This window comes from Neospora caninum, chromosome V, assembly GCF_000208865.1.
Source record: "Neospora caninum Liverpool complete genome, chromosome V".
In the NCBI taxonomy this organism is placed as follows: Eukaryota; Apicomplexa; class Conoidasida; order Eucoccidiorida; family Sarcocystidae; genus Neospora; species Neospora caninum.
In genome coordinates this window covers 1,145,005-1,171,935 of record NC_018391.1, presented here as the reverse complement: position 1 = coordinate 1,171,935, position 26,931 = coordinate 1,145,005, and the positions used below count along the sequence as shown (strand labels likewise).

The window sequence follows — 26,931 nt, the reverse complement described above, 5'->3', positions numbered from 1 at the left end:
GCTTCAGCCCTGTGGTTGCAAAGTGAGCTGAGGTGTGGTGCTGTTTGCGATACACATCCAGCAGTGTTAATCCAAGTCTTCTCATCGAGTCAGCTCTCGCTAGGTACACATCACCATACAGAAAGACTTCGGGGTAAAGGGAACGAGAAGACTGCGTCAGTCTTTGGGAACACGACTTCCGCATCCTCAATATGTATTAACACAAAATAACTGAGTCCTCTGAATCGGACGTTTATACCATAAACCTCGTCGAGACCATGAACCGTCCAAGTCTACCGGCAGACATCGTGTGCATATGCCTCGCGATTTTTAAAGAGCCACATCGTCTCGGGGATGCAGCTGGACCTCGTAGCACAACTGCTAATAAGTTGGGGGGCACTTCCCTTTGCACATGCGACAGATAAATTTAAGCACTTCCCTTTGCACATGCGCCAGATAAATTTAACAATCACAAGAACAGTCGGCAGGGGTATCGACACTGCGTAGTAGTGGCGGGCTGCTAGAGCTGCCGAAACGGGACCGAACTGGTACGTTCCCGAAAATGCCCAGCTGGTAAGGCGAATCCTTCATTTATGTTTGCCATGAAGAACCCTCTGAGAGGGCAAATTGTGGATCAATTGCCTTTCGTCGCTCGGGCATTGACAAGACAGCAGCACACGCTCGTGTGCGTGTGCGACTGCTCCGTCGCCGATCTCGGTTGCTTCGTGACAAGACACGTGTGGTGGTACGGGTATGCGGGCTTCCGCCTGGAAAACGGGAACGAATTCCTGTCCCGAGGCATCTCTCCAGTTTTCCTGCTTCTGAGGAGAGTGCTGTTGCCCCTTTCTGATTTCGAATCTTTTTTCCGCGGTCTCTCGCTTTGCCTCTTACAAAAAGCCACAACCCGTTCCCCGGATTGCGATTTGCCAACCGTCCAGCTGGCGCCTTTTCCCCTCCCTTCTGGCACACCGGTAAGAGTTTTCGCTCGGACCTATTCCAGCGCCGACTACGGAGCCCCTTCATTCGCGCGGCATTTTTGGGCAGAACTCCGGCGGTCTGCAGTATTCGTCGCCCTCCTTTCCCTGTCTCTTCTGATTGTCTGAGTTCTAGCCCCCGGATCGGGTTTATCTCTAGTTCAGCGTCAAGCAGAACTGTTGCTAGGCATACGACGACGTGGAGCGTATCTGGGGATTTTCTCCTGCGCACTTGCCCATACCCGATTTTCTCACTCTGGACATGGACAGTTCCACAAAACGAGCTCCCCTCGGATCTGCTTTCTTGGCAGCCCCAATCCCGTCCAGCCTCTTCTACGGTACGTCCCGGCCTTCGGGTTTTTCATCCTTTTCTGAACCGACAGAAAGCCAAGAATGGCGGAATCCCCGGCCACGCGGCCACCCTAACCTTAAACGAGATCTTTTCCCTCTGGATGCAGACAAATTCTGGGGAAAAGTCGCGCACGCTCTTCAACCGCTGGTTGGCGGTAAGCCCCGGTGCCCCCCAGGAGATGGCGGTGGCACATGTCAGCATCCTGCTAATAAAGAGAATCTCCCAGAGCCAGCAAGAGGGACGAGGGCTTTGTTCCCCGGCAGATCTGAGACTTCAGACCAACAGGGAACTTGTCTTTTGCCGCGGGCTGCGGGTGTATGGACACCAGCGGCGGACACGCTGGACGACCCCCGACAGCCAGTATGGGAAACGGCAGATTCCGTCGTTCTGCAGGCGGACAACCTTTCGGCGGGATCGGACGCGGAACTTCCCGCTTTTCCACGATTTCCTGTGCAGGTTTTCCGGAAGCAAGATGCCGCCCTCGCAGTGCTGCGTACCCTGCCGGAAGACCACAAACACTTGTTTGGGCTTTTCGCGCAAGAAATTGCCGAAAAGGGCGTCCGCCGGTACGTCGTCGCCTCCTACAGAGACTTTGTTGGCGGCTATCTGAAGATGGTCCGGTCGGAGATGCCGAATCGCCATTTGTACGAGGTGTTAATGGAAGACCGGCCGTGTTGGCTTTATTTCGACATCGAATTTTCCAAAGCCCTCAACCCAGAGATAAACGGCGAGGAAGCTGTGGCGCTGTTGAAACGCTTGCTGGCAAAGTTCCTCAGGGACCGCTTCTCGTTTCCCCTCCAAAACAGCGATATTGTTGACCTCGATTCGTCCACTCACGACAAGCTGTCGAGACACCTGATTGTCAAGGCCATTCGAGGTCGAGAACCCGCACACGGAAAGTTCACATACCGCCATGACGCACACGCCCTCTGGCTCGTCAGGGAGGAACAATACAGCGTACGAGGCGAGCTGGAAGAGAAGGAAATGGAAAAAGAGGACAAAGAGGGACGAGACGCCGAAGAGGGACGAGACGCCGAAGAGGGACAGGACGCCGAAGAGGGACAAGACGCCGACGGGGGAGTCGAAGAAAAGGAGGAAAGACATGGTGCGAGAGATACCAAGACGGAACAGACACAGCCGGTGTCCTGGATGGAGCGAGAAGCAGGCAGTCTGCATAGGATGCGTCGGCGACAAACTGCCTGTCGGTCAGAATCCGAACAATCTGTCAGCGAGAAAGATCAAGTCCGAGCCGAAGACGCAGAAGGTGAAGCTCTCTCCCGTGCCCTGAGTTGCCAGGACTCACATGAAGAAACAATCGAAAGAATGCACGGCTCGCCATTGTCTTCACTCTCCGCGCACACTTTCCCTTCGCTTCCTTCTTCACCTTGTTCGTCTTCCTCATCTTGCTCTCTTCCTTCGTCTTTCTCCTGTTCTTCTTTAGCTTCTCCCTCCTCTGCTTCCTCCTCCTCCCCTGCTTCGTGCTCTGCGTGTTTTTCCTTGGCGCCCTCCGCTGCCTCCTTCCGTACCTCTGTTTCCGCGTCTTCCGCGTGTTGCTCTGTCGCTGCTGCTGCGGGGGGAGCGGGCCACTCGGGTGACGGTCGAGACGAGCAGAAAGAAAACAAGCAAATGCAGGCTACTGCGGAAGACGGAAACGAACGAGATCAGAACGTAAGTCCGCTGCGGGGAGAGACTAAGGCAGAAACGGGTGAAAATTCCAATCGCGAGGATCCTTCGTTTGTGAAGGCGTCCACTGGCGGTTCAGCAGAGACACCACCTGGCTTCGGAGAGTCGTGGCAGTCGCCCGAGGAGTTCGACGAAGACTTCTTTTCGGCTTTCGACGACATCCAAAACCCCTCACATTCACCAAACAGTCCCTGGAGCCGGTCGCCCTCTTTCGTTGCCTTTCCAGCAGTCTCTACACCTCTATCAACAGCGTTCATAGACACGCGTCACGCCGGTCGCTTTGTCGACCTGTTCATTACTTTTCTAATGGAAGAACTCCATCGGGCACGCGACAGAGCACAAAGAGGAAGTACGCAAAGGGGAGAAGAGGCAAAACGTGGAAGAAACCGAGAAGGGGAGGGGAAGGCGCACGCGGAGGGCGATCCGAATTCGCAACGTGAACAGGCGAGCGAAGCGAGACCTGCCGCCTCTGCCAACTGCCGGGTGCAGAAGGTGGATAAGCGAAATGCAACCGCGCGGAGAGACGACGACTCAGGTCGTGCAGAGGCGTCGACAGCTTGCATGCAGGAAGGCGAGTATGACACGGACGCATTCAGTTTCCAACCAGAAGACAGCGGCGACAAGAGAGTGGAGCGGCCGAACGCTGCAGAACAGCACGATACACCTCTAGGGACGCGAGTGTGTGACGCGAGGGGAATCCCCCCGGTGGACGTCGAAGCGAGGGACGAGGACGGAGAACGAGAAGAGCTTCCATCCTTTCAATCCCTGCTTCAGCTTTTCCCGAGAGTATCTCCAGATGGCGAGCGCTCCAGCATCATCGATGTCTCGGTGTACTCCCGCAACCGTTGCTTCCGTCTCCTTCACTCTAGCAAATTCCAAAAGCACGCATTTCTGGAGGTAGGCACTGCGCGCGTTTTCCGCGACAGGGACCAGCACTGCGAGAGTCTCAACCCACGCGCGTTTCGGGCTACAAAAGATGGTTCATGAAGAGACACCAAACGGCTGCATGCTAACACGTGTGCTGCGTGTCTTGAGAACTGCGAGCAAGCGGTGGAACAAGCGGAAAATACTGTGTTAGCCTCGCGCCGGATTCTTTGCCCCTTAAGGAACTCGTGTCGGCGTCTTTGTCACTGCATTTTTTTTGTTCCCCTTCAGGTGAGTTCAGCCAACGAATTCCCTTTGAGCGATGACGAACGCGTGTCTCTGCTGCGTTCGCTCGTTTCTCTCGTCCCGCCGTCTCTGCCTGTCTTCCATCCCCGCCAGGAGGGGCAGTGTACGTACACTGGAGTCGTGAGGCAAGCTTTGTCAGAAGCTGCACGTTTTCTCGAGGGTTCCGGCGAGTCTGCCACGTCTCGATCCTCGGACCGTCTCGCGTCGAATTCGGCGTTTTCAGCCTTTACCGCGAACTTGCGGATTCTGCGTCGAGGAGGCGAGACCGAAAACGAAATTGAGAAGGCAAAGTGCGAGAGACGCCCGTGCTATCTAGGGGAACTCATACGCTATGCTGTGCACGCGTGGGATGGGAAGCTTGACGCGTACAGACACCGCAAGAGAGCCGAAGAGCGAGAACATGCTGGAGACGAAAATTCCCAGGCAGGGCGTCATGGTTCTTCGTCTTCCGTGTACGCCTCCTCGGCTTGGCTGGCGGTCGGGTGCCTGCCGAACTCTCGTGTGCCTCAAACGCTTCTCTCAGCAGAGAGCGATTTTCATTCGCACACGTCCGCCGCGTCTTCCGGTATGCCCAGAAAGACCCGAAGGCTCAGCGACAGGCGAGGGGACGACGGCCACGGGAAACTTGGTTGGAAGCTTAGTGGGAGCGACGTCGTCGATTTGCTGCGAGAGCGAGAAGAAGAGAGGCTGGCTAGAGAGGTGCACACAGAAGTCGCGTCGTGCCTGTTCTTCACCTCCACCCAAACGGCCGTCGTGACTCTCAGAGGCAATCGTTTCTGCGAGCGCATAGGCAGGTGCGTTTCCACGGAGAGTTCTGTTTTACGTTCCTCAGGGAGACACCCTCGCACCTCAGGGGAAGGACGTGCTGGTCCTCCCTTTATAGAATGCATGCATACATCTCTCTTATATCCGTACATATACGTGAATATGCATGCATGCACGCATGCACGCGGCTGCATTTCTACACGTCCACATCCATATGGGTCCTTCGCGCTCTCGTTCCTCCTTTCGTCGTGTTTTTGCCCCTGTACACGTTAGCAGAGGAGCTGCCGGAGAGCCGAGACTTTCCCTGGATATCTATGAAGCCTCGGTGTAACAAAACAATCCTGGGGAGTCCCAGTTTGTGTAGGTTGGTCGGCCTCTTGACGTTTGTACATGCCCGCAGTGGTTAGCATCCTCTTTTCCGGCATATGTGTGACGTCTGAGTCGTACGAGAACCGAGCTGTCATAGGGATGGCTTTCTGTGGTTTTGCGTCGCGCGCCGGGTTTGCAGGCCTCACAAATCGAACGCCGTTTCGCTCGTTCTTCTCCCAGAGAAGGGCTGTTTTTACCAGAAGTGTTACGATCCAGATTGTCGAGGCTTTCGTTCCTCTCGCGTCGCCTTTCCTCCCCATCTTCATGGCCTGCCGGAGGCCCTTGAAGACCTGGCCCGAGTTTCCCTTGAAGGCGCCGATGACGCGTGGCCCGAAGAAGGCGAATCTCGGGGGGAAGAAAGCGCGCAGCGGCACAGGCATGAAAAATTGGAGGCAGGAGTGGACAATGCAGGAGGTCGAGCCGAGGAAGACGCACAAAAAAACAGACAGAATAGAGAAACGGGGAGACCCACGAGTGATGGGCAGCACAGTTCTTTACCCGGAGAACACGAAGAGGGCGATGTGGACCTGGATGATATTTTGGCTGCTGTGCCTATTTGACGAGTCAGTGGCCAGTATCCTTTTCCCGCTCTGTATTTGCGATGAGAAAAGTTTTCGTTTCCGCTGATGCTACCGCGGGAAGACCCGAGAAAACGTCGGAAGCTCCCGAGGGCAAAAGGAACAGAATCGATGCCAGGACATCTTCGCGTACCCTGTCTCTGTTTAGATTCTCAGACTGTTAGAACCGCAGCGCGCAGCGAAGCCACTAGTCAGACGCCAGTTTCTTGCGAAGGATTCACCCTCTAGTGCCTTCGTTTCCCTAGGCTACCGGCCAGTTCTCTCGAGAACACGTGCAGAACTCGCTCTGCCAGGCTGGTTTGCTCAAGTCGCGTTTTTTTTGCGAGATATGCGGCGCAGGCAAATTCATGCCGACGCCAAACGAGTGGAGAGAGCTCTTTGCCGGGTGTGCAAAGGACCAAAGATCCAGTGATCATTCCGGATTTCAGCGTTTCTTGCCTTGACCGGCGTGTCCTGGCTGGTGGGGTGTATGTACACCGGAGTGCAGTTCCCCGGTTTCTCCCCGGCGGGTCTGGCGGCTGTAAGGCATAAAGTCAAAAGGGGGATTCTCTGCGAAAAAACCGAAGGTCCTCCCGTTTATATTTCGGTTTCCCTATTCCATAGCGACCACGCGCCCTATCCTTGCTAAAGGTCACCAGGCCGCAGAGTCAGAAGTCCTGCTAACACGGTACGTGGACTACCCTGCTTCTGGACTGAGCACAAAACGTTTCAGCGACCTCGTCAACGCCACAACCTTTACTAAAAGAGAATCTCCACGTCCATTTCCCGTCCTGGTCTTGGTTCCTGGCTCTTACTTTTCCACGGGTAGGTTCCGCGTTTCTGTTTCGAGCGTCCTTGCCGAACCAAGGCTTCACGCTCCCTCCGCGGAAATCCCGCGAGTTCCTCCAGACGCCTTGTCATTGTCGTGGCCGCATTTCAAATCGCGTTCTAACACAGGTTTCTTCCCTGCGACTACATTTACAATTCTAAAAGATTCACGACTGTTGGTTCGTCCGTTTGCCTGAAGCATGCAGCCGTGTTTCTAGGCGCGCTCCCGGTGACGTTTCGAACCGCGATTCGCTCAATCGATGCTTGTATCGCTCGTTGCCGGGGTCGCGAGAGCCGAAACGCCGGAAAACGTGCACGAGAAAACTTTCTCGGCCTCTTGCTGCGTCAACTCTTTGTTTCCGGTTCCCCTTTTCTTCACATCTAGCGGAAAGGGTGTGTTGTGTCCCCCGCGGGAAGCCCCGGTCGCTGTTCCCGTCGGAAAAAACCCGGAACTGTCAACTCCCGGTAGAGAACGAGTGGCTGGGCAGGCAGATGTCTCCACCGGAAAGAGAGATTTGTCCACGCTCTCGTGGGATCGCCGCACGTCTTGCCTCTTTCTGCTTTCGTGTCTGCTTCACACCCTCAACTTGACTTACTTAGTGGCCGTGTCTCTGGGCGGCCCTTCTCGTCTTTTCGCGCCGATTCTCAGGCCATGAGTTGCAAGGAGCGGCGGAAACTGGAAAAGAGAAGGAATTGACGAAGGTCCTCGGCGAGGGAGAGAGATGGAGGGGTTTTAGAGGGATTCGCGGGATTTTCTCGTCCGCTGTGCCGCTCGCATTACCCCCGTCGTTGGCGGGGACAGCCTCCTTCCGAGGAGCCACACAAACATCGACGGAAGGGTGTTTACTCTCTCATTTTTCTCCGGCACTTGAACCCTGAACTCACACACCAGCCTCCTGACTTCTCCGTTTGTTCCGAAAAGCACAGTTCTTGTCAACCGAGAAACTCGTCTGTGTCGTACGTTTCCGCCTGCTTCCACTCACTCTTCTACAGGCGTCTGTTTCTCGTGGTTCTTTCCCACTTCCCTCCTGCACACTGCGGCGAGCTGTACAGGTAGCTGTCGCAGGAGGGAGACGTGCTCGTTCTTCCTTTGTCGCTTTCTCACGTTTGGAGAAAATGGAAACTTCGGAGGAGCCTCCGCGTTCGGGAGAGAATGTCGTTGCCGGCCTGGTTTCGACAGGCAAGTGGATGGGCGTCGTTTCGGGGACGTTTACTCTCGTCCTCTGGGTCATGCACTGCTTCGATTTGAGCGCGTCGCTCGACTACGACAAACGCGACTTCTTCAACGATGTGAATGCGCGGGGGTGGCGGAAAGGCTTATTTTCTCTTGACTCCGAGGTCTTTTGTAAGTCGAAGAAAAACGGGAAAATGTGGAAACAGGAGCACAAGAGGGAAGAGCAGAAACTCCGGAGGGGAGGAAGAGGTGCACAGAACTGCGGCAGGTTGCTCTCGTTGATGACATTCCTTTCTTGTCTTCTGCATCTTTCTTCTGTCTCGTAGGGGACGCTTGGACACCCTTCATCATGGGAATGATGTCTCTCCTCATGCACACTGAACGGTTCCAAATGCCAGTCTTCACCAGCAACTGGTGTCGGTTCGGGGTAAGGCGGACACGAAACTCGGTTCTTTCCCTCCTGTGTCTGTTTCGTCTCGACCTTCCCTGCGCTCTCGCCGTTCCTCGTCTCTCCGCTTCCAGCTGTCTCAAACAGCCCAGGGCGGCATTGCACGAAATACTCACAAAGACAGCCCGGTAGTCCGTCTCTCGCAGGTCATGTGAGCAATCCTGGGTCCTCTCGTTTTCCCGGCGTTCCCGCAGTCTCGCTGCCGGTTTACGTCCCCACCTCTCTTCGTTTCTTCCGTGTCGCCCCTGAGGGGCCTGTTCGAGGGTTTCTTCTCCTGTTTTTTCCCCTCCCTGCGCGTCTTCTCTTTCTCTCCGGCCGTTTATCTGCCTCCTCACCCTGGAGCCTGCTGCTCGCCGTCTCCGTTTTATGCTGCCGGTTCGCCCTCTCGCGTCCGTGGCTTCCGTGTCCGTTTTCTCGCCTTTTTTCGGTCGCTGTCGGCTCGTCTTCGCCGCCCTCGGTCTTCGGCTGCCTCCCTCCGGTGCCTTTCGCCTTGCCCGGGTGTGGCGCCGCCCCGCGTTTCAAGAAAAGACGGTTTCCTCTCGCCCTTCCTCGCTACTTTTTTCGTGTGTCGCCTGTGTGTCCCTGCAGTTTTGGCACGCGGCCGTCTGCCTGTTTGCCAATCTCGGCTACAACGGCATCGCTGGGCTGGTGGTTGGAGCCTTCACAGCGCTCACCGCTCTCATCGCGTTTCTCCTCGTCTGCTTCCACCGAGGGCCTGCGCATCTCTTCACCGACACCGGCAAACCCATCCACCCTTTCTACGCCTGGTTCATCTTGCACGACGCCCGAGGGAACAACCGTCTACGCAGTGCAAACTCGCGACAAAACGGCAAGACGCCGGGTTCTGTACAAGAAAGGTTTCCTCCGAAACGCGCCTTTCCAGCGACCCCTGCAGTCAATGCAGATCTCCAGGACACGCCCGCGACGACAGATGCCCTTCCGGAGACACCAAAACCCGATACACGCGCCGAGGACACAAAGGAAGAAGCGAAGGAACCCCCGGCAGAAGCGTGATCCTGCACGCGCAGGCGACGCATTGCGTCGAGGTACAGAGACCAATTCATGGGTTTTTTTTGGGGGGGAGATGCCGATGGATCGCGACACACCCGCGGAGTCGGCGTCGCGCACTGCAGATGCTCAGGAGGGCTGAACAGAGTCTCTGCTTCCTCAAGTTTGTGTGTCTTTCTCATTATTTAAACATGAAGAAGTGTGGTAGGCGCATACAGCTACATGCACACGTGGAGACGTGTGAACACATTTACCCTATTCCTAGGCAGCGTATTACGTATGTTCACAGATGAATGTGCGGGTAGGGATTTGAAGAGGAAGGAAAGGAGGGACGGGGACGGGGACGGGGGGGGGTTTAGGTGAAAACAAAGCGGCGTGTTCGGAGACAGGCGAAGCACGTCGCCGAATGTCTCTGCATGTGCCAGTAGCCGAGAACCGGAGAGGCAAGTCGGAGAGAAGTAAAAGGCGCGACGCGCGAGAAACTAAGGAACCTCGGCCGAGAGACGAGGACGAGGCCGAACGTAAGCTCTGGAATGCGGAGAGACGAGGCGAGCTCCAGGCCTCTTATATGTGTAGAGAGGCCGTAGCTTGCCTGTGTCACGAAAGGGGCGGTGCGATGTCGTTCACCCGTGGACTTCAATGTTTTTTCTAAGGCTCAGATGCTCGAGCATTTGGGCTGGAGGCCGGGGGAGCAGTGTATCTACGCTGCAGCCTCTCTACGTGCAGTGGCGCGTGACCCCGTCTCGGCTCTTGCAGTTACCTCTTTTAGAACATGACACCCGAATTTCGTTCTCCACCAGTCGCGTGTGTTTTCACAGATTTTCACAGAGAGGTAGCGCCTTTTTCAGGCGGCTCGTCTCTCGCACTCACGCTGTTTCTGCGTGCTGAAAACCCTCTCGGCCTCAACTGAAACGCTGGTCCTTTTACTGGTGCTTCGAGACGTACTCCGCCGTCTCTCACGAATGATCTTCTTCGTGTTGTTCCTGTACTTATCTCCCGCGTTTCGGGTAGCCCGCCGCCGTGTCCACATGTTTCCTCTCTTCCACGTTCCTTGCGTCGCGAAGCGGCTAGACAAACAAGACTTTTAAAAGTTTTCCGAAGAACTCTTCGTACACCGACAAACTCCGAGAGGCGCCATCCGAGCAGCGAGAACAACCGTCCTCAGAGAAACTCGCAAACCCCGCAGTTCCAAAAATCGGAGAAACACACCGGCTTCTTATACCCCTCGTTTGTTTGCGCGGCACTCAGACACACCACCCCAAGAGTGGAGGCGGGAAGCGCATCCACAGGCAAAAAAAGGGAACCGCCGTGGAATCCTCCCTTCCGTCGCGAGGCGCCTCTGCGTGGTCTGAGCGCGAGTCGTCCCGTGCTGTCCGGCGGGACGAAACTGCCTTGATTCCGTCTCGAGGTGCTGTCGCTGTTCCCTCGTTTATTCGCTCGCCACCTCGCGCGTTCTCTCTCAGCTCGTGATCTCTCTTGGGCTTCTCGCTCTCTGCGAAAAACGCGGCGCATGCCCTGGTTCACGCTGCTGGGTCCTCGCGTTTCCCCGCGCTGAGGCGTTTCCATCGGGAACTCCAGCGCACCCAACTGGCCGCGTCCTGCGCGAGTTTCCGAGCCTCCATGCTGACAGAAGGCGAAAGACTTTCCCCAACGCCTGAGAACTGGACGAAGCGAGGGGAGAAGCACAAGGAGCGAACCAGCGTGCGCGAAGGCGAGCGCGCGCAAAAGAGAGACGGAAACCCGAAAAAAAGACCAGAAACCTCCAGGTATCTTCGCCGCACTCTGGGCCGAAAGGGTCAGTGCACGTTTCAGCAGGCAGGGAAGGGAACAGAAGCAGGCACAAGTGAAGGCCTTGCGCTTCGTAGAGAGAACGAGATGGAGCGAGAGAAAGAGACGGAGACAGCAAAACAAAAAAAACTGGAGAAAGAGACTAATCGAGAGAGAGAACGAGATGGAGAGAACGAGCCGAATCGACAGAGAGAGAACGAGATGGAGAGAACGAGCCGTATCGAGAGAGAGAGAACGAGATGGAGAGAACGAGCCGAATCGACAGAGAGAGAACGAGATGGAGAGAACGAGCCGAATCGACAGAGAGAGAACGAGATGGAGAGAACGAGCCGAATCGAGAGAGAGAGAACGAGATGAAGAGAAAGAGACGAAAGGAGATCGACAGAGAGAGAACGTGACGAGAGGGAGGAGGAGAGAGAGATGGAGAGAAAAAGAGCGAGGGCGAGCGAGCGTCATTATCGTTACTAGGCACGGACGAATCTCACCAGGATGTGCAGACGGGACTGCAGATCTTCGGAGGTGGAGACGTCCGAGGCGGGGGTTGAGCCGCAGACGATCAGTTCGTTTACATCCTGAGGCAAGAATACCAGAACGGCTACAAACGAATACCACAGCGACTAAAGGGAAGTCACCAAATCGCTTTCATGGAACCCTACAACGCACGCGTCCGAGACCCTCACAGCGAATCGATATCCGTGGGGCACACGGGAAAAAACTCTCGAGGCGAAAGAGAAAAACCAATGACAATCAGTGCCTCTATATCCGTCTCTGTTGGGAGTCCTCGTGGAGAGGTTCGCGGCGACGAAGGCGCATGCAGCGAGAGGAAGAAAGAGAGACGACTCGGAAGAGAGGACGAACAAGGAGAGAGGTGAGAGAGAAGAACAAGACGGAGACAAGGACGAGCAGAGAGACAGGCGAGAGAGAAGAACAAGACGGAGAGAAGGATGAACAGGGAAAGGGGCCAGAGAGGAGACGAGATGGAGAAGGGTGGTGCAGAAAACTCCCCGGAGAGGAAAAACGGCGACTTACAGCTGGCATGGAGAAAGCGGATACGAAAGGGAAGAGGGCAGTTAGGCGCTCGAGGATCTGCAGAGAGCAGCAAAAAACATTGTTTCCTGTGTGTTCGTTTCTGGACGTTTCTTCTGCGCGCCTCTCGGTTCCATCTCTGCTTCATCTCGTTTCCTTCTCGCGTTGGCCTCAGCTTGTCTTCGCGCATCTGTCGGTCTTTGGCTCCCCTTCATTATTCCCTCGCTTCCGCGGCCTTGCCACTACCGTGAACCGAATTACCTGCTGTCTCCTGTACCCTTTCCTTCAGAGATATGTGATGCTACTCATCTCCTTCTCACCGCTCACGTCGTTCCAGCTGTAGGCTTCTTCACTCCCTTCCGACCCTTCCCTCGCTTGTCTCTCTCTTCCTCACTTTCCTATTCTTCCCTCTCCGCTCTCTCTCCCCTCTCCTGCCTGTGGCCGAGTTGCACACGTGCACGAAGGTATCGGCAGCGTCTCATTTCGACTTCTTTCAAGCGCACTCAAGTTCGCTCGAGTTCGCGCCCGTCTTCTCACGCGCGCCGCCCCTTGTTTCCCGCCCGCTCACTTGCGCCTTCGTGTGTGGACAGCGAGAGAGAAGGTTGAAGAGGAGAAGGCCGCCAGGCTTCAACTTCGCCTGCATGGTCTCCAAGACGCTCTGCTGCAGCATCGCCTCCGACGGGCATGTGAGCGAGGAGGACGAAGACGCGTTGTTGATATCGACAATCAAAACGTCTTGCGAACTCGTCTCGAGTCCCCCGACGAAGGAGAGCGCGTCGTCCACGACCGCACTGACTGCAGGCGGCGAGGCCTGGAACCCAAAAAACTGCGAAAGGACACAGCAACGAAACACCCCGAGTTCCTGCGGAGCCCTGGAAGGGGCGTCGCCTCACACGCCACTCGCGTCAGCCGCGCAGAGGTAAAGCAAAGGCAGAAACGGAAAGGAGAGACAGCAGAGGGGCGGAAACCCGGCGAGAACAGAAGGCCGACAGAGCTGCACGCGGAAGCTCCTTCGCTGTGCGTGTCTTTTTCTCGCGTGCGCCGCACCTGCGTGGCAAGCTGGACGACGACGGGATCCAAGTCGACGCACACCAAGCGCATGTCAAAGTACGCGCCGAACAAACAAGACAAAAGACGTGCGAGGACGCCTCCACCTGAGACACAAAGGGACACACGTGGAAACGCGGTACAGAGACACGTGGACGCAAACTCCACACAGATACCAACTGGTACAGCGACGCTCACGAGACAAAAGGGGGCTGAGAAAAGAGGCAGACCAACTTGCAAGAGAGGAGGCGAGGCCTTGGTCGCGGAGTTCCTGTCAACTCGCCAGCAACCGCTCGCGAGCCCGCCTTTTCTGTGGGGTCTTGGGGCCGTTTCGTCGTCCCTTCTCTCTTGTGTCTCTCAGGGTGGGATACTCGCTTTTTTATCCTTCTCGTCTCCTTTTATACCCGTGTGAATTTGCCTGTGCCTGTGGTTTCCCGTCTCTCCAGCGCTAACTCGCCTTCTCGCTTTTCGCGCGTCTTCAACTTACCAAGCCCCAGGAGCGTCGCAGTGAGAGGACGTTGCTCCGCAAGGGAGTCCCACCGAAGTGCCTCGTCGGGCAAAAGGGCGAAGGCTGCGGAAAGGCAAACATGCGCGCGAGCGAAAACGTCCTAAGCGAAAAGGACAGTCGTGCAGTTTTAATACCAACGCCGGCTTCTCAAATCTACGCCGGACGGGGTGCGCCGAGACTCGAACTTTCTTCCTTTTTACTGAGGCCGATCCGTTCGCTTCCACCCCAAACACAGAGGCGACGAGAAGTCCCTTTCCTCCGCGACGCGCCTCGAGTCGGGAGGGACAGCGCCGGGCGGGGTTTGCGCCTCAAGCCGGTGAGGCGGTTCCACTCACCCGCTGCGATGGCGAGATGGTAGGCACATGTCGACTGGCAAAAAAGGAATTCCGGCGACTGAGGCGCCTGGCTGTCTCCGGCGGGAAGACGCACCTGCACAGCACGAGCACACGGAGAGACGCTCCCTCGCGAGCACGAGCTGGGGCAACGCTTCCGCGAGAACCGACGACACGACAAAAAGCGGCTATTTGACACACAGACTCGGCACGGAGGAGAGGCGACCGCGACATGGCCCACTGGTGTCTTCGCGGTGTCGATCCGCGCGCGCGCGCACTTTTTTCCGCACAGAAGTGAAGGAAGCGTTTGGGGCACGCGTCCAGCAGCGTGCCTGTGAGGCGTTCCCGTGCGCAGGAACAAAGACTGTCTCGCCTCCCTAGCGTTCGTGGCACATCTGTGGGTCTGCCGGCCGACCGTCAGCGCTGGTTCTCTCGCAGATTGGCGGGCGTTCTTTCTTCGCGTCAACGCCTCACCTTAACCTCCGACTGGACAGCTTGGGGATTGCACGAGAAGATCATTTGGCGGAGCACGCAGGAGCTGTGCTCGCCCGCGCCGCTCTCCGCATCCTCTTCGCAGTCCACGTCGCGCACGAGCACCCAGCCAGCAAACGGCGAGCGCACGCACGCGAGTTCCGCATGCACCGACGTCTCCTCGCTCACGACCAAGACGGGAATGTCCCCCTGAGAAAGACAGAAAGCGTAGTCGAGCGCGACGTCCCCACCGGCCCTGTCTCGGCTGTCCAGACACTCGAGGGCGAAGCCGAACGTCTTTGCCCCTTCGAGATAAAAACAGCCACGTGGAAAACAGTCCGCTTCCCAAAACCCGCCCAGGCAGACGCAGCGACGCACCTCACCCTAAATGCCTGACGCTCTGTCTCTCTATATCCAGATGCATTTCCACGCATTCGTGCACGTGGCGTTCTCTCTAAACGCACACATATAAAGAGAGTTTTCCACGTTTACACCATATATACATATACATATACATATATATACATATATACATATACATATATATACATATATACATATATATATATATATATACGTGTGTGTGTGTATTTTTATTTGCGTGTGGTCGCCGAGATCACGCTCGACAGCTTCTCTTCGTCGGGGTCTCCGGCGGAGGCCCGTTGAGTGTCCAGGGATTTCCGTTTCCCTCGACTTGGATTTGAACAAATCAACTGTTCCCTTTTTCTGCGGAGTGCTGACGATGGACTCCTCCGGCACACCTGCCAAACCAGTGGACGTACACCGCAGCCCCTAGGAGAAGACGCAGCGTCACTGACATACCCGGCTCCAGCCAGCATTCTCTCAAGACATGCACTCCTTCCCCCCTCTCGACCCAGGACCCTACACATATGTATATGTAATACATACACATATACATATACATATATGTAGGTATATGAACGTGTATGTCTTCCACTGTACAAATACATATATATATATATATATGGATAGGTAAGTCCGCAGCCTGACTGTGGAGACATGCATTCCTGTCGGCACGTGTGCGTGAAGTCAGAGAGTCTGGGCTGTGCATTCGTCTTACGCCTCCGGGGAGCGCGAGATCGGCCAAGTAGGGCGCGAGCTCCTCCTTCATGGCCTCGAATACCGACGCTTTTTGCCCACCGATGCACGGCCCGTCTCGACCCGAGGCGGACGCATGCAGATTGTCCACGCCCGCTGTGACCACGAGCAAGCGAGAGACGCCGGCTTGGCACGCCAGCTGAAGACAAAAACGCATGCACGCCGCCTCGCTCCTCGGAGTCCCCAGCGAGATACCCACGCACAGACGACGGGGAGGCGCAGAGGGATGTCCGTGTCGCACAAAAAAACCCAGAAGAGCTAAAAACGTCCATCAACGAAGCGGCGCGGCCACAGTTTTCTCTCGCAGTCAATACGGGCCCTCTGTGTTGCCGTGCCCGTAACCACGTAAAAGGATGTATGTATGTATGTATGTATGTATGTATATATATATATATATATATATATCACCATGTGTGTATATTTAAATGTGTATATGCATGTAGCTGAACACATGCTATGTGCATATATGTGCATATCTATATGTTTACGATGTGCGTAGATGCATGTGAACGTTTGATCCGGAAACCCAAAGCATTTGTTGAGTCGCGCCGGTGGGTCGTCGCTCGTTGTTTTTCGTGGGTCTAATCTGTTTTACCTCTTCATTTCCCTCAGGTGTTGCATACAGCCACGAGCACTCCTGCCCGAGAGGGACCAGGAGCGCCGCAGTTTGGTGCAAAGTTGCGCGCTTCTTGTCGGCTTTTTTTCCGTTTTTCTTCTTTTTCTCCTCGACGGTCTCCTGGGAAACGCGATCGTAGACTGCGATGGAATACGCGGCGCCGTCGTCCCCTTGCTTCTGCCGGTGTACAGACACCGTGCTGCGAGACCCAGGCTGGTAGTGGTGAATCGCCGACTGGAAAAATCTCCATTTGTTGATGGCCACGATCCGTTCTGAAGCAAAATGGAAGCAGACGGCAACCGCGAGAAACGGGAGAACGTGCATGCGGGTGAAGCAGCCTTTAAGTGAACCGAACACGCCCCCCGCCCATCTACAGGGATATCTTGGAATCTGAGAGAAAGGCGACCGTGGGCCACGAGCCTCTCCGAGATCTTCGCTGAACAAATGCGCTACGCATGCGCGGCCGCCTAAATGCATGCTGGACTGCTCAGCAGGAAACGCAACACCCCCAAGGGAAACAATGACGAGAAAAAAAGGGGGTCGAGTCGCAGTGCGAGTCGCATGCGACATGGTGTGGTAACTGAAACTGTCACCGTGGAAGGGCAAAGGACGCACGAGGTCAGACAGGAGACCGGTGGAGATGACACGAAAGTTGTTACAAAAGATGGAAACTACATCTCTATCTATATATATATATATATATATATATGCATATATAGAGATATATAGATAGATATAGATATAGATATATTCACAAATACGTATAGACGCATTCTGCTAGAGAGCTAGACCGAACGTAGATGGCTTTATACAGATGGAAAGGGGGCGAGTGCACCGAGACGTGCCTACGAAAATAGGTGCGGATCCACACATCCTCGAAGGCGCGCAACTACGTACAGAAAGAGCGACATACAGAACCCACAGATCTCGGCGCGAGTACACAACACGCCCCCCACGCGCAGACACCGGAAAATACCGAGAGGTTTCCTATTGTTTTTGCAGAGGGTTCACATGCAGTTGTGTGTGACCAGGCGCGACACCACGGAGAGTGAAAAAGGCAGAAACCGAGGCGGATGACGAAGGAGTGCCCGTGTATGCAGCTCTCGCTTTGCACCCGAGACACGCTGGACGCAGAAAGGCTGGAAACACTGAAATACAAATATATATATATATATATATACATATATATGAACATAAATATACATATACATATACATAGAAATGCACAAGGATATAAAACTATAAATGCTGTGAGGCCGATTCATCACAAGTTCCGAGGGTCTCCGTCTTACTCGGCAACTCCCAGATGGCGAACGTCTCGTTCGCGGTGCCGAGACTCTTGGCGACGACTGTGCACGCGAGCCTGAGAGAGGAGCGGCGCAAAAGGCGAGGAGCACGAGGTGAAACGCCGGACCTTTGGTTCTGTCAGGCGCCACGGTGTCTGCACAGCGTGAGCGAGACCCGCGGGAAACCGCATGCAGCAAGGAAACATCTTGAAACTTCCCCTAGGCCGCGCGGACACGTACCAGTGCCCAGCCAGCCCCGCCGCGCAAGCACGAAGTGGCCCCTCCCCGAAGAGCGACGCCAACGTCCACGAAAACACCGAATATAAGCGAACGCCAGCGACCCGAGAAAACAACGCGCTTCGGAGCTAGGGGACGCGTCTTTTTAGGAGAGACAGAGTGGCGAGACGGTTCCACGATAGCCAGTGTGTATCCTCGGAACCAAACACGCAGATGAGAAGGACAGCGCGTTGTGCTGTGAACGGGACACCGACGCAGCAGCGACCGGAAGATACGCCCTAACACAGAGAACCCGCATTGTTTTTTTCCCTGTGTCTGGTCGAGGGCGTCCAGCGAAAAAAAACGCAGAGCAGGTGGTTTCCCTGTAACTTTTGTCCAGCCTATTCACAGCGTTTCTTCTGTTTGAAGCCCTGGGACATGTCGGCGCCACGCGCAAGATGCACTCTTTTTCCCCAGTCTTTTCGGGTTCGGACACCGATCGTTCTCAGGGCCGTCTTCCTTAGGGTGTACATACAGCCAAGGCTGCGGGCGTCGAGGGGGCGAGGTTCATGTGCGCACCGCCCGCGAGTCGCGACTTACGGAGCTTGTCCTTTGACAGGCCGAGACGCTGGAGCGGACTCCTCTGAGGCCGAGAAACATCTTTTCGTGAATGCGAGAAGATACGGAAGCGGAGACGATGGCGCAGACGACTGGTGAGACAGCGGATAGATTTTGACGTTGGCGAGAGGAGCGGCATGCAGGCTCCGTACCTAGGAAGGCCAGATACATGCAAAATGCGAAGTGAAAGACGCAAACGTGTGCAAGATTAGCGAATGCAGATCCCCACATCCACATAGAGATGCAGACGCATCTCCCACCATCGAATTCAATACACATATTTACATATATATATATCTACGTGCAGAGAGGTTTATAGAGAGGTACAGGACACCTTTGAAAAGAATGTCGGAGCCCTGCGACTGATGCCCCGCCATTCGTCGGTTTCGCGATCCTTACTCAACCGATCATGCGCAAAGTTCACGCGGGTGCACAAGTCGGCTCAGACGTGTGTGGCCAGAGACCTGGCCCGGGGCATGGCAGCTGCACGGTACTTATTCGACACTTACATGAATACATTTATATATAAACACAGGTGCCGTCGTTTGTCTGCACTTCATTGCATGCATCCAGCTGTTTGCAAATATGTACTGTTCAGAGATGTAGACGTCTTTGGGTGAGTTATGGACATCCCGAAAAACCTCCAAATATATATATATATATATATGCAAGCCACAGAGAGATGTATGAAAATATAGATTCAGGAGGACACACGAAGAGCGAGGGGAGCGAGGCTGAAGGGACAATTCAAAACGAAACGCTGGTTGAGAACCTCCTCCGAGACCAAGTCCAGGTGCGCCTCACCAGTTCCTTGGCTAGGTAATCTTGTGCGAGCGTGATGAGGATGTAAACGCCTCCGGGTTTCAACACCTTCAGCACGGAGTGGAGATACACCTGGGCCTCTTCTCTGTAGTCCCACTTGCTTGTCTTCTCCTCGCTTGTCTCGCAGTTCGAGGACGAGGCGTGGTCCTGATCGCGCGAAATGTATGCATCGAGAAACCCCTTGTCGAGCACAACATCGAAGGCTTCCGTGCCGAAAGTCTTGGCCAACGCACCGCCGCGAACGTCGAGACACTCCCACTCAAGAGACGGTCCGAGATGGCGAAAGCGTCGCCGCATGCTCGAAATGACGACGGGCGAAAAGTCAACGTTGACAATTGAAGTGTATCTGCAGGCATTATCGGAAGAGAATCGCACGAGAAAAAGTGAAAAGGCACATGGAGAGAGAGAGAAAATGCAAGGCACGCAGGCCGGAGGCAAGACCGCCACCAGAGAAAAGAACAACGTTTGTTCACCTCCATCCTCGCGCTGACCACGTTTCCTCCGTGTACTTTTTCTGTGTTGCCTGGCAGTCGTTGTTCTCTTCCCCTCTGTAGGTGTCTGTGTGCTGAGTTCCTCCCCTTCCCTCACAGCCGTTTCGACGCGTGCGTTCTCTCGCTTTCTGGTGTTCAGTGTTCATCACTCGACCGAGTTGTCACCCCGCCTGCCTCAGCCTGTTTTCGCACGCGTTCCCTTCCTCTTCCCCTCTCTCTGTTTTCACTCTCCTCGTCTCGGGCCTACCCGTCCTCCACGAGTTCTGCCGCGAGCTCGGAGTTTCCGCATCCGACGTGGAGGATTCGGGCGCCGCGCTTCTGACTGCCTTCGACTTTCTCTCTTTCCCCGTTTTCCTGCTCTGCGCCCGCCGAAGACTCGGCTTGGGCTTCGCCGTGAACGCCGCCATTCTCTTTCTCTTCGCGGGGCTTCTCTCTTTTGTTTTCCGCTGGAACCCGCAGGTCGAGGGAGTCGAGAATCGCCTTATAGTCGGAGTAGCTGCCGTACCACTCGAAGGCCCTGTCTCCACGGGAACGGAAAAAGGCGTTCCAGTACGAGCGCTTGCGGAATTCTTCGATGCTCGAGGGAAGGAGGTTCATTTTGAAGCTCGCAGGGAGGAAGACCGGGAGGAGTGGGGACGGGAAAGAGAGGTGGAATGGAATGCAGCATGGAAACGCGGAGAGCGAATCCGAGGAGAGAAAGGGGAACGGAACGAGTGGGGTGGAGAGACAGAGGCTGATAAGAAGGGAAAACTGGAAGATTTCGAGAGAGAAGGAGACACGGAGACAGGAGACGCGAGGGGAGACGGGAGGGCCGAACAAAAAGGGTCCGAAGTAGAGGATGGAGCAGATTCGGGAGAAAGAACAACTGAAGCAGATGCGCTCTCTCACGTACAAAGAGTGGGGTCGTGTATTTCAGGGAAAACAAATTACGCCGGATGTTTCGCCTATCGGCACCAAGTCCTCAAATTTTCAAACACTTGCACAGCTTCGTAACGCGTCTGCGCGACTCGTGGCGTGAACCCGACTCTTGCATTATGAACGAGACATCGAATTCAAAGTGTTGAATAGGCTGTGTTTCTCTGTATTTCGTTGCCGGAACCCAGGATTCGACGAGTGCCTCATCCGTCGATATCCCGCTCTTGGCGAAATCGACAATCGAGAGAGTGGAGTCCCTCGTTAGTCGTCTCTTCGTCCAGGAAAATGAAAAAGACCGCTTCACCTATGTGTTTTTTTGAGGGAAAGTGGGGTTTCTGCTGTAAGCAATAAATGCTCCCCTGGACGAGAGCGAAGGAAAACTGGCTCGACCTGTCGAGTCGCCTCATGCATCTGCATGCTCGATTTCGTGTGTCCAGCGACAAAGCGCATTCTAAAAGTGAGATGAGATAGTCACACAGCGCGCGGAGGCTGCAGCGCCCTTGCCAGTGTAAGCGTACCGCAAAAGCGGCTGTCATGCCTCTCTCTTCTGCAATCTCTTTTGCCGTGCGCAGCGAGCCCGAGGCACACATCTGACCACGGATTTGAGTTGCCCGAGCGGGCGACTTGCAGAAATTGATCCTACGTGGGGAATGAGTCGAGGTTCCCCATTCAAAACCGTTTCTCTGAGCCGTTCTTACTTGTGTGGAGTCCAGTTAGCGACGCGCCAGCACCGGATTGTGTGTTCCTGGGATGCGAGGTGACCCGATCCGCCCAGCTGCGCCCTCAAGCGGAGTCGACGGTGATTTTGCGCTAGCATGCCCGCCTCCCGGAGGCGGACGTGTGGATGCTTGTCATTTTCGACATATTGACAGGGCCTGAAAAAGCGGTGCAAAACTCCGCGGCGACCTGTGATCGTGTGAGCCGTTCCGCGTTCTCGCTGGTGCACAGGCGAACCCCGGCCGTTTCTGACAGGATGCCGTCGAAACGAGCGATTTTTGTCGAGCGCCGAATGCCAGACCCACCTGATGCTCCGGCGTGCTCGGGCGTATAGACACCCCACCGGAAGGCGTGGAGCAAGACCTCTGGCTTTTTACACTCAGCAGGTGTCTTTTCTCTTCTTTTCGACTTTCCTTCCCTGTTCGGCGTAAAGGTGGGCGGGCGGTGTGCAGTGCCCGAGCCGCTTCTCCGCCAACCGGACGGGGCGTGTCTGTTCCTGCGAAAGCGCGCTTCTGGACAGAGCCCTCGAGCCGATCGTGTTTCGAGGCCCCTGAGTCTTCTCCGGGGTGATGCAGACGGTATGCTGTTTGACAAGTCCTTGCGGTGTTTCTTCTGAACTCTGAGGGACACACACACGCAGGATCCTTTCAAACACTTCACACGGTGGCATCCCGTCCATGCGCCCGTTGTTCGTCGCTGGCGTTTTCCCGGTGTTTTAAAGTTCCCTAGTCTCTCGCACTCCGCGTTGCAGCGCTCTGGCCACCCGCCCATCACTTCACCGCAGCCCAGGGGTCCTGGACTCTGTCAAAATTCGGGAACAGCCAGTGGTGTGTTCGTCCCGTTCCCGTTCACATTCCGTTTTCCCGTCTTCGCTCCCGCGCAGCTATCGGGGGCTTTCGCGTTGCTCCTCCGGTGTCGAAGGAATCGGGCGCCCCATCTCTCCCCTACCACCAAAACCCGGCTGCGTTCTGCCGGTGGACTTTTGGCGCGTCTCGAGAGTAGAGCCCCCCCTGCCGCGACAGGCAGCGTTCTTGGAATTCGCAGGTTCCCCGTACACAGATCCGGGTGTGTGGTTTCACCAGGCTTTTCTCTCTTGTCCAACATGCCGCGCCTTCGTTCTCTCGACGGCCGTGCGTTTCTCAATGTGGCGGCGGAGGCGCCGGTTTCGTCCGAGCCGATGCATCTGATGCCTGGCACGTCGTCTCTCAGTCGCGAGTGTGTATCGGAACTCCAAGACCGCCTCCAGGAAACTGCACGCTGCGTACGATCTGCCGGGACGGTTCATCCGAAGAGAAGCTCCACGGTGTACGTGGGCGCTCCGGGCATTGCGTATGCGTTCCTGAAGCTCGCGACGCTCCAAACAGGCGACCAGAAGCAGGCGAGTCGAGATACAGCTCAGAAGCTTCTCGGGCCGACGGTCCTCGAGTCGATCGTCGAGCAAGCGAAAAGGCACCGCTCCCTCGGCCCGAGCCTTTTGTGCGGCCCCGCGGGGGTTTTCATGGTCCTGGCTTTACAGGCGTGGCAACCCGGCGTCCACCTCGCTTCCCAGTCCGCTGCGTACCTCGACGCAGTGCAGTCTTACAAGCAGTACTCGGAGTACGCGATCAAAGAGCTTGACTCGGATGAATGGCTCTACGGTCGAGCAGGCTATCTCTACGGCTGCTTATTTCTGAACCACCTGGCCCCCGGCTCCGTCTCCGAGACGACGGTCACTCAACTCGCCATGGCGATACTGGAGTCTGGCGAGGCCTTTGGCCGCAAAACTGGCGGCAGTCCGCTCATGTACCGCTGGCACGATAAGCAGTACATTGGCGCGGCTCACGGGCTGTTTGGGATCGTGTACATTCTGATGCTGGTCGACTCCGTGCGGAACGATCCGCACGCCATGCGCCTGGTGAAGTCGACGCTAGAGTGGCTGCTCACTCTCGAGTCGAAGAACCACAACTGGCCGGCAGTCGTCGGCGAGACAGGGGACTACTTGTGCCACTTCTGCCACGGGGCGACTGGCGCCGTCTTCGCCTTCGGTCTCGGCAGCATTGTGTTCAACAATCGAGAGTTCCAGAAAGCTGCTCTTCGCGCGGCGAGCTGCGTGTGGAAGTACGGCCTGCTGAAAAAGGGGCCTGGCATATGTCATGGAATCTCCGGAAGTGGCTATGGGCTGCTCATGGCGTACAAACTGACGCGCGACCCTGTCTGGCTAGACCGCGCAGCGGATTTCGCTCTAAAGATGTTCGACGAAAAGCTGCAGGCCGACAGCAGGGTACCGGACAACCCGTTCAGCCTCTTTGAAGGCCTTTCAGGGGCCATCTGTTTCCTGGTAGATCTCCTGAAGAATCCACTGAAGGCTTCGTTTCCGCTCTTCGAACTAGGCTTCTGAGGGCGACTCTCCTGGAGGGTTCCTCCGTTCTGGTATGCCGAGTATGTGTGTGTCATGCAGGTGTCGTGTGTTTCTCCCGATTTCGATGTCTCGCTGTCTCACGTGCATTAATACCACCCCCCCCCTCCTCTGTAGCAGCTTCGAACTCCCAAGTACAGCCAAACATCCGAAGGTGGGGATATATATGGTGTCCTGGAAAGCAACCTTTGGGAAAGAAACTGGAAAACAGGAGTTCGGAAAGAACCCCGTCGGGTAATCCCGCCTTCTCGACAGAGCTCTCACGGCAGCAACCTCACACCTTTGGCCAGCACAGTGGTGCGGGTGAGGACCCTCACTAACGCGTGCCTTGCTGCATGCGGAAGATGTGGATTCCCAAGTCACAGGCACCGCTCCGCCAGCGCCAAATTCGGAGAAAAAATCGTTTTTCCACACTAAGCAAGACGGACGGAGCTGACGGATCGTCATTTCTCCAACGCGCGGCATGAGAGAGCTCCCGTGTTCGTAGTGTCGAACAAACACGAACTTGTACTCCTATATATATATATATATATATATATATATATAAATGTAGATGGATAGAGTGGCGGATAAACGTTAGTTCTTATTTTCGCGGGTGTTTGTAGTGAGCGCTTTCGAGACCAAGAGAGTCAAGTGGCAGATTTTCCGTTATCAGCTGTGAAGTGGGAAGTTGCGTATTCCAGGGATATCCGAGCACAGTTGTGACAGCAAAAAGCGCCCCGCATTTTTGCCGCGTGGAATCGGCCCTGCCGGTCCTGATGTCACCACATTTTCTGAATGTCTGATGGAAGACAAGAATTCTCGGACCTGCACATTTCAGGTCCGAGAATTCTTGTCTTTCTCCAGACAGCTTGGATAGAAGGGTATTTCAACTGGATGCAAGTGTCTGTCGGGCGTATTCGTATATACGGCGTATAGCGTCGAGCGTAGACTCCCGATAGGTGACTCACTGGGAGGAGCAAAATACTGGCCAGCTGAAAGTTGCGGGGCAGCGAGGAATTCATAGTTCCATTTTTCTCTCTGAGTAGAGGTGGTAAATGAAGGACGTGCCCAGTGTGTCAGAAACAGAGGTAGTGGTTGCATTCTTTCCTACGCGCAACTAGTCAAAATGGCCGAGGAACAACAGGTGTGAATCCTACGTAGATACGCCCAGGACTGCAAGGCTCGTCGCAGTGCCTCAATTAGGTGATGTTTTAAAATTTCCAGAGGAAGCAAATTTTACTCGATTTCCTGTGCAGATCTGCTACCGCTGTATGCTAAGCACCGGGGACTAACGAAGGCAATCGTCCCAGATCGCGGTACGGAATAATGACAGAAAAAGAGGTTGCCCTTTCCTTTCTCCTTCCTCGATTGTTCAAAAGGCGACACTGTCAAAATAGCCAGCGCTTCATATGCGCAAGTAAACGTTTCCAGTTTCAAGCTTTGGCCCGGACCCTACAGGAAGTCAGCCGGTGGTCGTGGGGGCCGTTGTAACTCAGCGAGTTCCTCTTAGTTTGGCGACCGACGAAACGGGCGCAGGAAGACGTCTGACATAAGTGTCTCAAAGGCAAGAATTTTATCTCTTGAATCTGGCACGATTGGGCAACACATCCTTGGCTAGCGCAGGAGTCGAAAGTAGGGAAAAAGGAAGGACATGCGATCGTCTAGCTGGGATCCTTGCGAACAGTCGCGCAAGTGTGCATCTGAGGCCGTTTCACTGCAATGGACAGCATGCAATGGAATGCCCAGCATCCCGTGGCTGTTTTTCAGCCCCACAAATATAAGTGGCAATTAGGGGTCCTCCACCAGGCAGCCGTTTGTAAACTGTGCATATCTGCATAGCCGTTTTACCGCATTCCCCGGCTGACCAAAATGCCCTTGTCTCGCCGGTGTGCCGCGCCTCCTGTCTCGGGGACGGGCGCGTCCCTCTGGAATCCTTCCCCATAGTCCGACGTGTCTTCGCCTCACACTCACGTAACGCGCTGCTTTACTGGCCCGAAACGTGATAAATGCTGGAACAGTCTCTACTTGTGCCGCATGTTCGCTAGTTCGAGGTGGTCAAGAGGAGAAGCCGCTGTGACACCCTGTGGAAACAACAACTCAACAAGAGAGGTCGGGATTAGAACCATCCGTCCAGCGGAGACTGGCAGGAGACCAGCCTACTTTCGTCATGGGCGGAAGTCGAAACGCCCTGACGCATCGCCAACGGAACCTTCCGCTGAAAATTCGGAAAAAAGAGGAACATAATCCTGAAGTTGATGAAGTCGCCAGGCGATTTGTCCAGTTCTTTTTAGGCAAACGTTACGCCGTCAGCTTCCTCATCTGTTCGCTTCCTGCCGCGTTAGCCCACATTTTCCCAGGAACGTCCTCGCGGGCCACGGACAAAACTCGTGTTTTACTGTGTCGTTATCATTCCCACAATTTGGTTACCAGAGACGCTCCTTAGAGGGGACTTTGCCGGTGCAGAGAGGCCGCGTTAGGCCGTGTGAACAGGGGATGGCGGGCTCCTCGACAAGCAGTGCGGGAAATCGTGTAGGCATTCATATGTGTATATACATACTGTCCAAATAAGTGAAAACCGAAACACCGCGCAAGGTACTTGCAGAAACGCAGAAGGAATGAGTATTTGAAGAGTTGTTTGGTGTGCCCCGAAGTGGTACGTCCTTCAGAAAACAGCGATTCGTCATATATTAGTTCCTCTTAAATCTAGCTGGATGCGACTCGCTTCCCCACAGTCCGGCTGACCTGAGGGTGGTGGAATCAAACAGGATCAGTATTTTGTATTTTAAAAATCAATGAAGAACCCGCCGCGATGGAAGGGATCCTACCAACCGAGCGTGCCGCTAACAGGAGAAAGGTAGACCTAGACCCTACGCTAACCGACACCGATCGCAAACAGTCAATTGAGGAGGAATTGAGAGATCAGGATTCCTTCCTGTGGAGCCGAAAGATGCAACGATGCCAGCAAGTGAGCTTGGCATACATATATTGTTCACTCCCAAACAGGAAGTAGCGATGACAGCAATAGTGCCGGAGGTCCTGGAGACACGAAAAGTATTGCCGCTCCCCTTTGCTGCATCTGTACTGCACGTCCCTGTAGGGGTCCTCACGGATAAACGGGAATATTGCATCGCCTCAACGATTAAGTTGAGCGATGCTTTAGGTGTTAGTCACTAGGACCGATCTACTCAGAACTAGGAACGTCGCACACGGGCCGCATTATCGCGATCAGCTACTCAGGACAAGTTCGGCTTCTGTTTGGTTCCGGATGATCTCTG

At 55.1% G+C, this 26,931-nt stretch overlaps 4 protein-coding genes across 4 annotated transcripts; 3 read left to right on the top strand and 1 right to left on the bottom strand.

Annotated features, from left to right (window-relative positions):
- Nucleotides 1-1,405: 1,405 nt before the first annotated feature.
- On the top strand, nucleotides 1,406-5,852 carry NCLIV_013490 (hypothetical protein; the record flags this gene model as incomplete). Its single annotated transcript, XM_003881540.1, has 6 exons — nucleotides 1,406-1,459; nucleotides 1,762-2,410; nucleotides 2,747-2,973; nucleotides 4,144-4,261; nucleotides 4,382-4,952; nucleotides 5,432-5,852. The coding sequence occupies 6 exons, from the start codon at nucleotides 1,406-1,408 to the stop codon at nucleotides 5,850-5,852; spliced, it is 2,040 nt and encodes a 679-aa protein (XP_003881589.1).
- Nucleotides 5,853-7,793: 1,941 nt separating this feature from the next.
- Nucleotides 7,794-9,313, top strand: NCLIV_013480 (hypothetical protein; the record flags this gene model as incomplete). Its single annotated transcript, XM_003881539.1, has 3 exons — nucleotides 7,794-8,022; nucleotides 8,178-8,278; nucleotides 8,888-9,313. The coding sequence occupies 3 exons, from the start codon at nucleotides 7,794-7,796 to the stop codon at nucleotides 9,311-9,313; spliced, it is 756 nt and encodes a 251-aa protein (XP_003881588.1).
- Nucleotides 9,314-10,827: 1,514 nt separating this feature from the next.
- On the bottom strand, nucleotides 10,828-20,244 carry NCLIV_013470 (Spermine/spermidine synthase family protein,related; the record flags this gene model as incomplete). The annotated part of the gene is made up of 14 exons (XM_003881538.1): nucleotides 10,828-10,968; nucleotides 11,581-11,667; nucleotides 12,125-12,181; nucleotides 12,690-12,947; nucleotides 13,169-13,275; nucleotides 13,656-13,739; nucleotides 14,012-14,105; nucleotides 14,483-14,689; nucleotides 15,561-15,737; nucleotides 16,194-16,486; nucleotides 17,507-17,577; nucleotides 18,317-18,486; nucleotides 19,139-19,502; nucleotides 19,895-20,244. 14 exons carry the CDS (start codon nucleotides 20,242-20,244, stop codon nucleotides 10,828-10,830), a joined length of 2,460 nt encoding a protein of 819 aa, XP_003881587.1.
- A 2,137-nt stretch (nucleotides 20,245-22,381) lies between these two features.
- On the top strand, nucleotides 22,382-23,656 carry NCLIV_013460 (hypothetical protein; the record flags this gene model as incomplete). Its single annotated transcript, XM_003881537.1, has 1 exon — nucleotides 22,382-23,656. One exon carries the CDS (start codon nucleotides 22,382-22,384, stop codon nucleotides 23,654-23,656), a length of 1,275 nt encoding a protein of 424 aa, XP_003881586.1.
- Between the last annotated feature and the right edge of the window lie 3,275 nt (nucleotides 23,657-26,931).